Source organism: Lactuca saligna, chromosome 5, assembly GCF_052625555.1.
Source record: "Lactuca saligna cultivar CGN05327 chromosome 5, ASM5262555v1, whole genome shotgun sequence".
In the NCBI taxonomy this organism is placed as follows: Eukaryota; Viridiplantae; Streptophyta; class Magnoliopsida; order Asterales; family Asteraceae; genus Lactuca; species Lactuca saligna.
The window spans coordinates 9,378,756-9,393,012 of record NC_136421.1 but is presented as its reverse complement, the minus strand read 5'-3'; the positions used below and the strand labels follow the sequence as shown (position 1 = coordinate 9,393,012).

The window sequence follows — 14,257 nt, the reverse complement described above, 5'->3', positions numbered from 1 at the left end:
ATTTGCATTACAACAACATATTACAGTGTATTCTTGAAGGTTTTAATGATTTATTGATTTGATTGTTCTTGTTGCTCCAGATTCGTTTTTGGTTGTTGCCTTGATTTGGAATTTTTGTAGCATGATATGTTAAATTGGTATTTTGTATTTGATATGTGTTAAAAATTGATGATTTACCATGAATCTTCTGATTATGATTTCTATTTTCATCTTCAATAACATATCACATGAGTTTATGCTTACAAATTCATTTTGGCATTACAGGTATTTGACATAATCTACTAGTCAACATAAAGAACTCATTTTGTTCTGAATGCAGAACTTTTGGATGTTGAATGTATGAGATTGTATACATACAGAGATTTGCAAATTGCTACTGAAGATCTCAAACCTGAAAATAAGATAGGGTAGATGGATTTGTATCTGTTTACAAGGTGATTTTCAAATATTTCTAACCATTATTCTTCATGTGTTTAGAATATCATCAAACTGCTTTAATTTATTGTAACATTTTTATTTAATATTAAATGTATATGTTTAAATTTTATTTAAGTTTGAAAAGAAATCAAAAATTAATTGAATGTGAGGTGTTACCACTCCTTATGAAATGCCAAGGAAAAGATGTTAATGAGGTAGCAACATAAAAAATGATATGATAATGTGTTAAAGGTGTTACCACTCCCTTTAGCCTTAGTTTAAAAGACCCATCTTATATCCACCATCTTCGTCAAATTATGTCAAGATTATATGATAAGGAACAGGTCAGTCCAACTAACAAGCCTACCAAAGAGCCCAGGCCTTGGAAGGTCTACTCACGCAAGAAGAAAATAGGACAGGTGTAAAGTGATGTCATAGTTTGTTGCATCACTAGAGAGGCACTATATATATCTAGTTGAATGTTAGAATAAGGGTGTGGAGAGAATATTTTCTGTTAGAGAGAATCGGCTAGTAGCTAGCTTGGGCAGGAAGAATAGTTATTGGCTCTCTTCTCTGACATTCCATTTTGTTATTCCTTCCATTATCGTTTCAGAAATAAATCAAGCATTCAACCATTATTTGTGATTCTATCTTATTATCAGCTATTTGCTTAACCTAAACCTTTCCTATCAATTGGTTCCATTGCCGGGATTCTCCTCCTCCATCACCATGCCTGATAACACTGATGCTCACGTTACCACTCGTCTCCAATCTCTCCATAATAGAATGAATACTCAGGAGGGGAAAATGGACCAGATCTCAACACAGATGCAGGAATTGACTGTCTCTTTTACATCCTTGAAGGAGCTCATGGAGAAAATGGTGCAAACTTCTCTCAACCGCCCTGATCGTCCTGTTGAAGAAGGTGCTTCCTCCGGCACCTTCCTCCGCTCCGGCCTCTCCAATCCCCTTTTCCAACCCACGGACGATTCGTTGTTCTCTCTACCGAAGGTCAAATTACTTGTGTTCGATGGAGAAGACCCTCGTGGGTGGATAACTAAAGCTGAACTCTACTTTTCCGTTCATCAAACCGCAGATTCCAACAAATTAAAGCTTACTCAGATGTGTATGGAAGGTTCTGCACTCAATTGGTTCACCACGTTGTTGTTCAAACATCCCCAATCCACTTGGGAACAATTCAAAGACAAACTCATCACTCGATTTGGTGGTTCTCAATTCCTGAACGCACATGAAGCTCTGGGCTCTCTTTTTCAGGAAACCGACATCGACACCTACATTGAGCAATTTGAGTCAATCTCTGCCCTAATTCCCAATCAATCTGAAGACCAGTCCCTTGGGATGTTCTTACGTGGTCTTCAACCAACCATACGAAACTGGGTTCGTGCTCTACGCCCCGATACCTGTGACACCGTAATGGAATTAGCTCGCCATGTTGCCACCGCCACAACCACCCCTGCCGATTCCACAACTTTCAAACGGAAGACTTCTTCATTTGGATCGGGCTATCCACCATGGAAAGGTACCTTTTCTCCGGCCCAATCCTCTCCTAAACCCACTGATCTCCTTAGCCCAACACCGAGACCCGCGCCTACTCCGGGTCAAACCATGGGTAAACCTCCAGACCCGACCCGATCTACTACTACTACACCCCGACCCAATCGCACCAAACACCTCACCAAACATGATTGGGAGGAACGCCGTCGTCTAGGGCTCTGTTTCAGCTGCGGTCAAAAGTACTCCCCCCAACATAAATGTACCGATGGTCAATTTCGTGTGCTGCTGCTTACTGATGGTGATATTGTCAATGATTCTGATGACCTTTGTCATCTCGATTCCGACCCAATAGAAGATACGCCCGTCGACGGAGAATGCCATGTGTTAGATTCTCATGGTTTCACTTCCGATCTCTCTACTACACTACGCACCTTGAAGCTTGCGGGTCAGCTCCACGGTTTCACAGCTCTTATGTTGGTTGATGGTGGTGCCACATACAATTTCATCTCCAAAACAGTAGTATCAGCTTTGGGTCTCCCCATCTCTCGCACAAAACCTTTGTCTATCAGTTTGGGTGACGGTACCAAGGTCACGATGGATGAAATCTGCAAAGGTATTCCACTGTCCATGGGTTCCTATTCTTGTACAGTTGATGCTCTTGTTTACGAACTAGGATCTTTGGACATTATTTTGGGAGTTGCTTGGCTGGGTACGCTAGGAGACGTTGTGTTTAATTGGTTGAAACAGGAGATGCGTTTTTGGTGCCAGGGTTCACATATTACATTACAGGGCATTTCTCCTACACCTCCACATCACTCCCTTAATTCATGGCTGGAACTCCATCTGAACACCATCACCGATCCTCCAGAACCCACCACTACCCTCTCTACTACACAGCAAGACCAATTAAATATTATCCTATCACAATTTACACCATTATTTCAATCTCCGCAAGGGCTTCCTACTGTTCGTTCTATTGAACACCGTATCACCTTGCTCGCGGGACAGGGTCCTATCTGTGTACGTCCTTATAGATACCCTCATCTCCAAAAAGATGAGATTCAACGCCAGGTCGAGGAGATGCTCTCTACTGGAATTATTCGCCTAAGCCATAGTGCTTTCTCCGGTCCAGTTATACTTGTCCGCAAGAAGGATTCTTCCTGGCGACTCTGTATTGACTATCGAGCTCTTAACCGTGTTACAATCCCTGACAAGTATCCAATTCCAGTTGTCGAGGAACTACTCGATGAACTTCATGGCTCTGCTTTCTTTTCGAAGATCGACCTTAAATCCGGATTTTATCAAGTCCGGATGTGCGAATCGGATGCCCATAAGACTGCTTTCCGTACTCATAATGGCCACTATGAGTTTTTAGTTATGCCTTTTGGGCTAACTAATGCGCCTTCTACATTTCAGGCCTTAATGCATGAAGTTTTCCGCCCACTTCTTCGTAGGGGTGTTCTGGTCTTTTTTGATGACATTTTAGTCTACTGCACAAATTGGGACTCCCATCTTCAACTCCTTACCCAGGTGCTCATACTCCTACAAGACCACAAATTGGTCATTAACAAAAAGAAAAGCTCGTTTGGTATCCAATCAGTTGAATATCTTGGCCACATTATTTCACAACAGGGCGTTTCCATGGATCCTCAAAAGATCACTGCTGTCCAAGCTTGGCCTACACCAAAAAACGTGAAAGGAGTTCGGGGTTTCCTAGGCCTCACCGGCTATTACCGTAAGTTCATTCCAGGGTATGGCAAGATTGCCCGCCCTCTAACTGAGTTGACAAAAAAAGACAAGTTTTCTTGGGGGTCTGAAGCACAAGCTGCTTTCGATCTTCTGAAACATACAATGACCACAGCCCCTTTTCTCACACTTCCTGATTTCTCCAAACCATTCGAAATCGAATGTGATGCATCAGGCCATGGACTTGGGGCTGTCCTCATGCAATCTCGCAAGCCAATTGCTTATTTTAGCAAGGCACTGTCTGACAAAACGCTCTCCAAATCTGCGTACGAAAAAGAATTGATGGCTCTCGTCTTAGCAATTCAACACTGGCGACCATATCTTTTGGGGCGATCTTTCACCGTTTTTACTGACCAAAAGAGCCTCCGCCATCTACTAGAACAACGCATTACCACCACTGACCAACAAAATTGGCTTGCCAAACTTATGGGATACAACTTCTCTATTCTCTACAAACCGGGACGAGATAATCGTGCTGCCGATGCTCTCTCCCGTGTCTCCGAAGCTCCAGACCTTCGCACCCTATTGTCATACCCTTGTTGGCTGGATGACGATTCCTTGTTGGAGGGTTTCGAGGCTGATTCTCAACTTAAAAAAATCGTTTCTGATTTACAGGCCAACCCTTCTTCACATCCTGGTTTTTCCCTCATCCAGGATAAACTATACCACAAAGGCAAATTGGTCATTCCAGCTTCTTCACGTTGGATTCCTCAGGTGATTGCGGAATTTCACGACAGTCCTACTGGGGGCCACTCGGGGTTTTACCGGACTTACCGACGTTTAGCAGCCCAAATTTATTGGATCGGTATGACAAAAACTATCAAAGCTTATGTCCAGGCTTGTGACACTTGTCAACGCTACAAACATTCAACTCTTGCTCCTGCGGGTCTTCTACAGCCACTTCCTATTCCATCGCGCATATGGGACGATATCTCATTGGATTTTATCACAGGCTTACCCAAATCAAAAGGGCATGCAATGGTCTTGGTAGTTGTTGACCGACTGTCCAAATATTGCCACTTTATACCTTTAAAACATCCTATCACAGCTCGTTTCCTCGCTGAAATCTTTGTCAAAGAAGTGATACGGTTACATGGTCCACCCAAGACCATCCTTAGTGACCGTGATCCTTTGTTTCTAAGTAAATTTTGGACGGAGATTTTTAAGCTACACGGGAGTCACTTGAAATTCAGCTCAGCATATCACCCGGAATCCGACGGTTAAACTGAGGTGGTCAACCGTAGTCTTGAAACATACCTCCGATGTTTTGCATCTGAGCAACCCAAGACTTGGTCCCAGTGGCTTCCATGGGCAGAATTCTGGCATAACTCTGCTTACCATGTATCCACAAATACCACTCCTTTCCATATAGTCTATGGTCGTCCTCCTCCGACAATTTTTCAGTACACACAAGGTGAGATCAGTTGTGAATCAGTGGCATCGGATTTGGCTGATCGAGACGAGGCACTATCACAGCTTAAATACCACCTTGCACGCTCCCAATCCTACATGAGGACTTATGCAAATAAACACCGACGGGACGTCGAGTTTTCCGAAGGGGACTGGGTCTTTCTCAAATTGCGTCCCCACCGTCAACAATCAGTTATTCGTCGGATCAACCAAAAACTGTCACCTCGCTTCTATGGGCCTTTTCTCATCACAACTCGTGTTGGTCCAGTTGCTTATCGCCTCCAATTACCAGATTCTTCAAAAATACACCCCGTGTTTCACGTCTCCCTTCTTAAACGTGCCATTGGGAACCATCAAGCTGAACCTTCATTGCCCCTCGGGCTCGAAATGGACTCCACCACCCCTCCACACCCACTGCAATGTTTAGCTACTCGCACTGTCACAAAAGGAGACTCTCAAGTCGAAGAATGGCTCATTCAATGGGAAAATCAAACAGTTTCTGAGGCAACATGGGAAGACGCTTTTGCCATCCAGACTTCTTTCCCTACCTTTGGACTTGCGGACAAGTCCACTTTTCACGACCCCGACATTGATAAGGAACAGGTCAATCCAACTAACAAGCCCACCAAAGAGCCCAGGCCTTGGAAGGTCTACTCACGCAAGAAGAAAATAGGACAGGTGTAAAGTGATGTCATAGTTTGTTGCATCACTAGAGAGGCACTATATATATCTAGTTGAATGTTAGAATAAGGGTGTGGAGAGAATATTTTCTGTTAGAGAGAATCGGCTAGTGGCTAGCTTGGGCAGGAAGAATAGTTATTGGCTCTCTTCTCTGACATTCCATTTTGTTATTCCTTCCATTATCGTTTCAGAAATAAATCAAGCATTCAACCATTATTTGTGATTCTATCTTATTATCAGCCATTTGCTTAACCTAAACCTTTCCTATCATTATATGACTTCCAATCATTTACAACCAAACATTACTAGAATCCAGTTTGTCAAGGTGTAATATTACTTTATTGATATCAATTTCAGATTTGTTTTTTTTAGTAGGAACTCAACCATTTTTTTTTTAAATACTCCAACCAAAAAGAGGACACGTAGACGTGAAATCAAGACATGCAACCACAGCCATCCAATATCAAACCCCTTAGGCACAATAAGTCAAACCCTAATCACTGGATAGAAAACTATTGGTCTTAGCCATCCACGAAAACGAATAAAAAAAAAAAAAACCTTAAGTCAATCACTAATCAATAGTCAGAATAGTAACCGATTGGTCTGGCCCAATTAAGTCAATCACTAATCAATAGTCAGAATGGTCTATGATGCCAATCGTCCGACCCAATCATTGCCTCCAAGAACGCCCAAACACTCATCTATGATGCCAACTGCATCATCGAGCTGGTATGTAGTAACCATAAATGGAGGCATGATACGGATGATGTTTCCTTTCCCTACAACCTCTACCCCAAGACCACGCTTCTTACATTCATCGACAAACGATTGCGCATCAACATCTAGCTCCACTGCAGCTACAAGGCCGAATGCTTGTATTCCTTTTACACGAGCGTTTCTTCCTAGTTGCTTACTTAGAAGATCTTCCAAGTATCGACCTTTTTCTGTTACGTGGTCCAAATAGCGGCGCTGAGCTACTTTTCTGAAGACATTTAAAGCCTCACCACATTCCCGAGGGATGTGCATGTGCTCGTTTTCATATTTGTGTATATGGGCATTCATTTTTTTATTCACCACAAGAGCCCCTATGTCCATACCACGGAATCGCACAATCATAAAATCCGGCTCTACACCGAGTGCTTGGTGGGCCCAAAGCCGGCCTGTCTGACCTATGCCACATTGAACCTGCAAGCAAGGTGATATCAATAAACATTATCGTATTCGTAGTAGTTAGTTTTATATATAAATTGTAGTTAGCATTTACCTCATCGAATGCAAGTAATACTCCAGATTTATCGCAAGCAGTCCGTAAAGACTGCAGGTATTGTGGTGTAAAGCTTTTTATCCCTCCATTGCCATGTATGGGCTCGACAAAGACAGCAGCTACTTTGCCTTCCGATACAAGTTTTTCTACCTCACCAATGTCCTTAGGTGCAGAACTTGTAGGAGGGATATTATTAGACAAAGAGATGTAACCACAAGTGCTATGTGGAAAAGATTGGAACTCTCCTGCATGTGTCAATGCAGCCGCAAGTGCTGCTGTTGCTGAGGGGTAGAGGTAACTAGCTTCAGCAAATGAAGCTGATGCAGCAAGCTCTTCAGCAAGAGTCTATAACAGATAAAACAACTTCATATTCTATGTTTCCACATGATAACGTTAATTATTAGGAATATATATATATATATATATATATATATATATATATATATATATATATATATATATATATATATATATATATATATGCAAAAGTAAGTACAAGTTTAGAGATAAAAAATAAATAAATAATAACATGTAGGAATATATATGATTTTACAAATGTATTAAATAACATACTTTTGGTATGCTATTAATTTAATAATATGTAAAATCTAATAAAGGGGTCCCTAAGCCTTTTAGTTTATAAATAAATCTTAATTTATTTTTCTTAACCAACATTTGTCATAATTATCTCAATCCATATTTATAATATAGATTGATAAAAAAACATAATAATTTAATAAAATATAATTATTAAATTACATGTGATCATTATGGTTTTACACATACACATGATAATCATGCCTGTTATAATTTAAACATAAAACAGACCTTAGAGGTGGAAAACGGATCCGACGAAATGAAATATTTGTCGACCGGAGGAAGAGCTCCAGAGGTAAAATCCAGGACGTCTCTGTTTTTTGCATGCTCAGTTCCCTAATAACAACATAAAATTATTGGGGATACACAACTTTAATATAGAATCAATTAATTATGTTTGTCCGAAAACATAAAAGTAATAATCAATTAAGATAAAAAATACACACACATTTAATATTCGATGAATCAGATCAAATCATTTGATTCCTCACTTTCTCTCTGATTTTCTGCTCACTGATCTTATACCACTTTGTTGGAATCAAATGGATAATTGCATAATTAACACACAAACTCAGTAACTTGGAAGTACTGTATACTTTATCAGCAGACTAAGGGCTGCTTTATAATGGTCAAGCCTTCCTATACAATAGGAATTAATTCAAACACAAAGAGCAAAATAAGCCAAACCTAACAGTTTGGAGAACCAACTGTGCTTCTATTAGGTTTATCTAAACTTTAATATAAGTATATCTAAAAAAAACATTGTATTGAGAACCAACCCAACCCAGGTTAGAAACCTAAACCGTTTCCACTTGCATTGGTTTCTGGAGTTGTTGGTTCCAGTTCCAAAGGTCAATAGATGACCCTGTCAATAAGGAGTTTTCAAGTTTTGGATTTCAGATCCATGTACAATATGTTGTTCTCCTACCAAGCCAAAACCTAATGTAATGGATGCTAATCAAACTATTGGAGCAAATTAATCCATATGGTAGGGAAAAAAACGACAAATTAAGACAAACTCATTATATGAAATAAATCAATTGTTTGCACACCACATCAAAATTTGTTTTGAACATTACCAAAGATCAATAAATATAACATACCTTATAGTTGAAGAGATTACCGGACGGAAGAACACCTCCCACGAAGTCTCTATGTTTTGCTTTCGTTATCAGAAGAGGCTGGTGTTTGTTGTCCATCAATTTCATAATCCCTTTTTTAGGGTTTATGTTCCGCATATCACTGTGCATTGTGGATGCAGGAAGGAAACCATTGCTTATGCTCGACATAACAACAGGCCTCATTGATTGCATGGTTTGCAAATAATTTGTGTATTGCCCCTCTCCCATCTATTCCCTGAATAAAGAGTTTGAGATTTACAGACGCCGGATTTGTCGGTAGTTTATCGCGAGGATGTGTCGACGGTGGTTTAAATTTATCGCGAGGATGTGTCGAGTTATACGAGGATTCTGATTAAAGACTTTACGCTTGGGCCGAGTTCTATTTAAGGAGAGATACCGAGGGAAGGAAGGATACTGAGGAAAGTGAAAGATGCAGTTAAACCTATCGACGGAAAATAGTGTTTTATTAATGGAAGAAGACAAGTCTAGGGAAAGTTTTTTTTTTTTTTTTTTTTTTTTTTTTTTTTTTTTTTTAACTTGGAAAACAAAAACTTAATTTTTTTTTTTTTAATTTTCTTTTATTTCATTCGAACTAGGGACCCGTAATATTTTCTTTTCTTTCTTTCTATCAAAAATTCTCTTCCCTTTCTTTTATTGATTTTTAAAAAAAAAAACTCAGGAACAAGACGTTAGTTTGATCCCTGGTGTGGCATTACTTTTAAAATGATTTTTTGTCTTCTTTTTTTTGAAAAAGTCAAAAAGTTTAATAAGATGTTTGAGAATTCTAAAAGTTCTTTTATAATAGCTTTTTGGTATGAAGAAAACATATCATTTTTAAAAGTCACAAAATGCTATCGTTTGATGATTTTTGAGTTTTTAAATGGTAAAAAGCTAAAAATTATTTCAAACATATTTTAAAAACATTTTTTTTTTGGCAAAAGTGCAAGTCAATAAAGCCTTTTATAAAAAAGACTTCTGAAGTAAAAAAGCTAAGCAAACACACCTTAGGTTTTGCATCCGAGATGCTGGATTTGACGGTAGTTTAAATTTATTTAGAGGATATGTCGAGATTTCGATTAAATACTTTTAGAGGATATGTCGAGATTTCGATTAAATACTTTTAGTTTGACCATTTTTTCTTGAGATTGTGTTTCTTCTTGATATTATGTTTTACAAACAACAAATGATAAACCTACTTATTCTTTTAAGTATTTTTTAATTTGTCATGTTTAACAAGATATCATGGAGTAAATCTATAATATTTACGTTGTGTTTGACACACCATAGCTAGCTGATAAACTAATTTATTTTTTAAACTTTTTTAATTTGTTATGTTTTACTCGCCAAAAAATAGCTTATAAGCTAGATTTTTTTAAAAAAAAAAACTACTTAGTCTAGTTTTTCAAAAGCTTATTTAATATATTCCAAATATATCCTTAATTAATTATAGAAAACTTATTATCTTAAATGTTTTTTATGTTATTTTAAATATTGCAACTAGTTTTTACCAAATATCATCTTTATTAGTTAGGTTATATGCTTGCAACTAGCTTTTCACCTAGCAGCTAGCTTTTTAGCTAACAACTAACTTTTCAGTTACTATGTTGTTATGGGTAGAATTTTCATCATACCATTTTATCTTGAACTTATACTAATATATCGGGCAAGTCTAAGATCTTGGATTTAATCAATATTTTAGACTGTCATCGTGTTTCTTAGATATCTTGTGCATGAATTTAAATCTTGACTAAAAAGGAATTGACCAGATCAAAACACACGTGGTCAATACCTCATAAACGTTGAAGACCATCGTAAAAGTCGGGTCAAACATGGATTAAGGAAGACCCCAAGAATGTTAGAATTTTAGTTATTATTGTTATGTATAAAAGCCTAGTTGGTCATTGTTCACACACACACTCTGACTACTGCTTTCTCTATGATTCTCTCGACACTTGAGCATATTTACATCATTTTTAGGATCAACTGGCACTTATAATTTTATTTTGGTTTAATATAAGCTCTAAGGCAGGTGATTTCATCACCTCCCAACGTTTTATGTAGCACTGAAATTGTCAAACTAAAATTTTTCATTTAAAATCGCTTAATTCTTAAAACACTTTTCGTAAAAATCTCATTTTGTTTAAATTACAAAACATAACTCCATATTCAATTAAATAATAATCCAGGATCCTAAAAAACATAACTCTTCCTCTGGTGTGTACAATCGAGCCGGTGTCGTCCCGTGATCCTGAGAAAACCTGAAACACATAACACATAACACGGTAAGCACGAAGCTTAATGAGTTCCCCAAAATACCATATATAACACATATTAGCCACTCGAGACTATAACTCAATGGGCCCTCTAGCCCTAACTCTGTGGACCCTCTGGTCCTAACTCTATGGACCTTCCGGTCCTAGCTCTGCAAACTCTGATATACACACAACATAAATCACACAGAAATAATGCAGTTCAACACATCACATACATAGCATACAAGATACTCTATCACATAACACTAGTTACCACACAAGGTAAAGTATAGTGAGAAGACTCACCTGGCAAGCAAAAAGCGGTTATCCTTACACTTGAATCTCGAACTCGCCACCGCCTAACACATAAGGCAAATATCTCTAATTAACACTCGAAATCTCAACTCTAATTAAATCGGCGATTACTCTTTCCCTTTCTAATCGGGTAGTGGGTAAAAGACCATTTTACCCCTCCATGGTCTCTATTACTTATGTTGACCAATACCCTAAAGTCAACAAAAGTCAACTCAAGCCAACAGTCAACTCTGACCAGACTCGTCGAGTGCTCAAGAGTGACTCGGCTAGTCCATGCGTGTCTTCTGACTCCTCTCAAGAGTGACTCGGCGAGTCCATGCGTGTCTTCTGACTCCTCCAAGGCCTCACTCGACTCGTCGAGTGAACCTTCCACTGGATTCGAATCGTGGGGCAACCCGACTCGACTCGTCGAGTCTTCCCATGAACTCGGCGAGTTTCCTCCATGATTATGCTCATTCGACCTTCTGAGGTCAAATATGCTTCTCTAACTAGTAGATTTAACCTTCTAGCACTCAAAAGTCATGTAAAGGTTCAAACTTTACGTTCATGCAACATACATATAGCCATAAATGGAGAAATAACCCATAAAATGATAGCCTAAGCCCCAAACTCATAAAGGACTGCATAAAGCTGGAGAATAGGGACTCTCTGGACTTCTCAAGGTCCAGATATGAAGATATTGACACAATGGGACATCACATACTCTAGATCTCTTACCAAAAGAAGAGAAGAAACCCTAGATTCATGAAATCTATTACACAAACGAAGATGGACATGAATCCTTACCTCTCACAGCAACTCTGAACAAAATGATGGAAGATTTGAGTCCCAAAAGACAGCCTAACTCGAAATCCATCCTTCCCTTTGCTAAAACACACCAAAGGATGATGAATTAGCCCTCCTCTTGCACTATAAGCTTCCTCTCTGCTCTCTAGGGTTTCTCAGGGTGTAATGGCCGCAAATGAAGGCCATAAGGACCTTTAAATAGGTCTCAAACCCGAACAATTAGGGTTTTCCTTAACAGCGCTGACTCGACGAGTCCAGATACCCGACTCATCGAGTCCCTTCATGAAACAGGTCACCAAGTCACGATCCTACTTGACGAGTTGAGGCGTCAACTCATCGAGTTTCTTCATATCCCAAAATAGAATACTCAAATTTCCATGCCTGGATATTCGGATGTTACAATTCTCCCCCACTTGAATTAGATTTCACCCTTGAAATCACTCCTTAGCCACTTATAGATTGAAATTATCAACCCGAAGGGCACTACCGAAATGATCTTCATACTACACCGATATCTTTCTCTATGGACACCCGAAACCACATAGAACTTCCAAAACCAGAGTTTAAACCAACTCTTTCACCGCTAAAATACTCCTTCCCAATACCCGGAAACTCTAGTGGCCTGACCCGCCGTCAGACCGCCTACTCGAGCGATCACCATGATATTCGCTCCTCGAATATCAACCCTGATTACTCATTGGCTCTCTGATTCTTATAAGACCACATCCAACAACCGGCTATCACTCCTCCAAACCGATCATGATAAATCATCTGAATCATGCCCCACGAAATAAAAGGGTTCACACTCCACCAGGGCACATCTACTAAACTGCTATCAGAAACCACCCGAACAAAGAATCCTCAACACTCCGCCCTCGGACACAAAAGAAATAACCATGCTCGCTCGGGAGTGTCCTCAGACATCACCATAACATGATCCAACATGTCACACTAACTTCCTTCTCGTCCCAACTATCTTGGACCAGTGACACACAAGTTACGAAATCCTCTTTACTTCAAACGAACACTACAATCCAACCGAAGATCGACTCCACCCCGACTTTTGATGTCTACTGCGCATAACTTCGCGCATCTCGCAATATCTCTTGCACACGAGTGCTGACCTAAACAGGTTTAAGACATCCAATGATAACAATACCCCTCATCCCAGAATTTACCTCAAAATTCCAGAATTTCATCTTGCTTACCCCCATACCATCAATGCCAAACTCAACTCGAGTGTTTGGTCCGACCCAAAGTCGAAACCTTGCATCCCAATGAAACACTCATCTTATGGCTCAACCTGCGCCCCACACGAATACAACTTTTCCAATTTCCTCATGTTGCGACAAATCACAACTCAAATAAAAAATAATGATTCCTGACAGAGACGGAGACCCCAGTCTCGCCCCTGGTTCTACCACCATGCTCCAAAAACTCAATACTAGGGCTACTCAAGCCTAAATTTTTTCTACATCCCACTCTGATCGGAGAGCACTTCATCATCACACTCTCTTGCCGTCTAGTGAGTACTATGGTTCCCCGTAGCATCACGATGACCTCTCAATGAATAGTGAGTACTACGGCTCCCCGTAACATCACAACACCCTCTGACTAGTGAGTACTACGGCTCCCCGTAGCATCACAACACCCTATCTCATCACCCCATAATTTCATTCTCACTACAACACCACACTACGTCCACTAACTCATGCTACACACACTTGTCCCAAAATGCATCACAGATTCTGGTGGCAACCGCCATAACAAAATACATTTCCCTGCTGAATCCACATTCTTAAATAATCCCTCCTGACGACAATACCCGAAGGCTCCCACTGGAACTGTAGATACTTGATACACCACTTGCCGTCTCAAACTCAAGATTCTAAAACAATTACGAAATCAGGACATTATACCCGGATACCTCGGAACACCATCACAGAACATCCCGATGTCCTGTCTCAACCACTGATCCCTCACTCATGGCATCATACACAAATACCTCAATTCATTCCCTCAGAAACTCATAGCTATCCTTAATTTCACCGAATGCGCAACTTCGAAGTATCCCGACACCCAATTGGAACACGGGGAAAGCACTAATGCTTTAGAACACGCTGATGATCTTCCGAAATTCTTTCCTTTACTGC

General features: G+C 39.7%; 2 protein-coding genes across 2 annotated transcripts; one reads left to right on the top strand and one right to left on the bottom strand.

Moving 5' to 3' along the window:
- Positions 1–5,187: 5,187 nt before the first annotated feature.
- LOC145045036 (uncharacterized) lies at positions 5,188–5,772 on the top strand. The gene has a single exon (XM_078993386.1). It carries the CDS (start codon positions 5,188–5,190, stop codon positions 5,770–5,772), a length of 585 nt encoding a protein of 194 aa, XP_078849512.1.
- Positions 5,773–6,198: 426 nt separating this feature from the next.
- Positions 6,199–9,112, bottom strand: LOC144997692 (acetylornithine aminotransferase, chloroplastic/mitochondrial-like). The gene is made up of 4 exons (XM_078957565.1): positions 8,734–9,112; positions 7,862–7,966; positions 7,034–7,378; positions 6,199–6,954 (listed from the first exon to the last, which is right to left on the bottom strand). The coding sequence occupies exons 1-4, from the start codon at positions 8,977–8,979 to the stop codon at positions 6,415–6,417; spliced, it is 1,236 nt and encodes a 411-aa protein (XP_078813691.1). The 5' UTR covers positions 8,980–9,112; the 3' UTR covers positions 6,199–6,414.
- Between the last annotated feature and the right edge of the window lie 5,145 nt (positions 9,113–14,257).

Excerpts from the sequence above, each read along its gene's own strand:
- LOC145045036 (XM_078993386.1), top strand. The coding sequence starts at position 5,188 with ATGAGGACTTATGCAAATAAACACCGACGGGACGTCGAGTTTTCCGAA.
- LOC144997692 (XM_078957565.1), bottom strand. The coding sequence starts at position 8,979 with ATGGGAGAGGGGCAATACACAAATTATTTGCAAACCATGCAATCAATG. Across the intron at positions 7,967-8,733 it reads GTAATCTCTTCAACTATAAG|GGAACTGAGCATGCAAAAAA; the intron begins GTATGTTATATT and ends TGTTGTTATTAG. Across the intron at positions 7,379-7,861 it reads ATCCGTTTTCCACCTCTAAG|ACTCTTGCTGAAGAGCTTGC; the intron begins GTCTGTTTTATG and ends TATCTGTTATAG.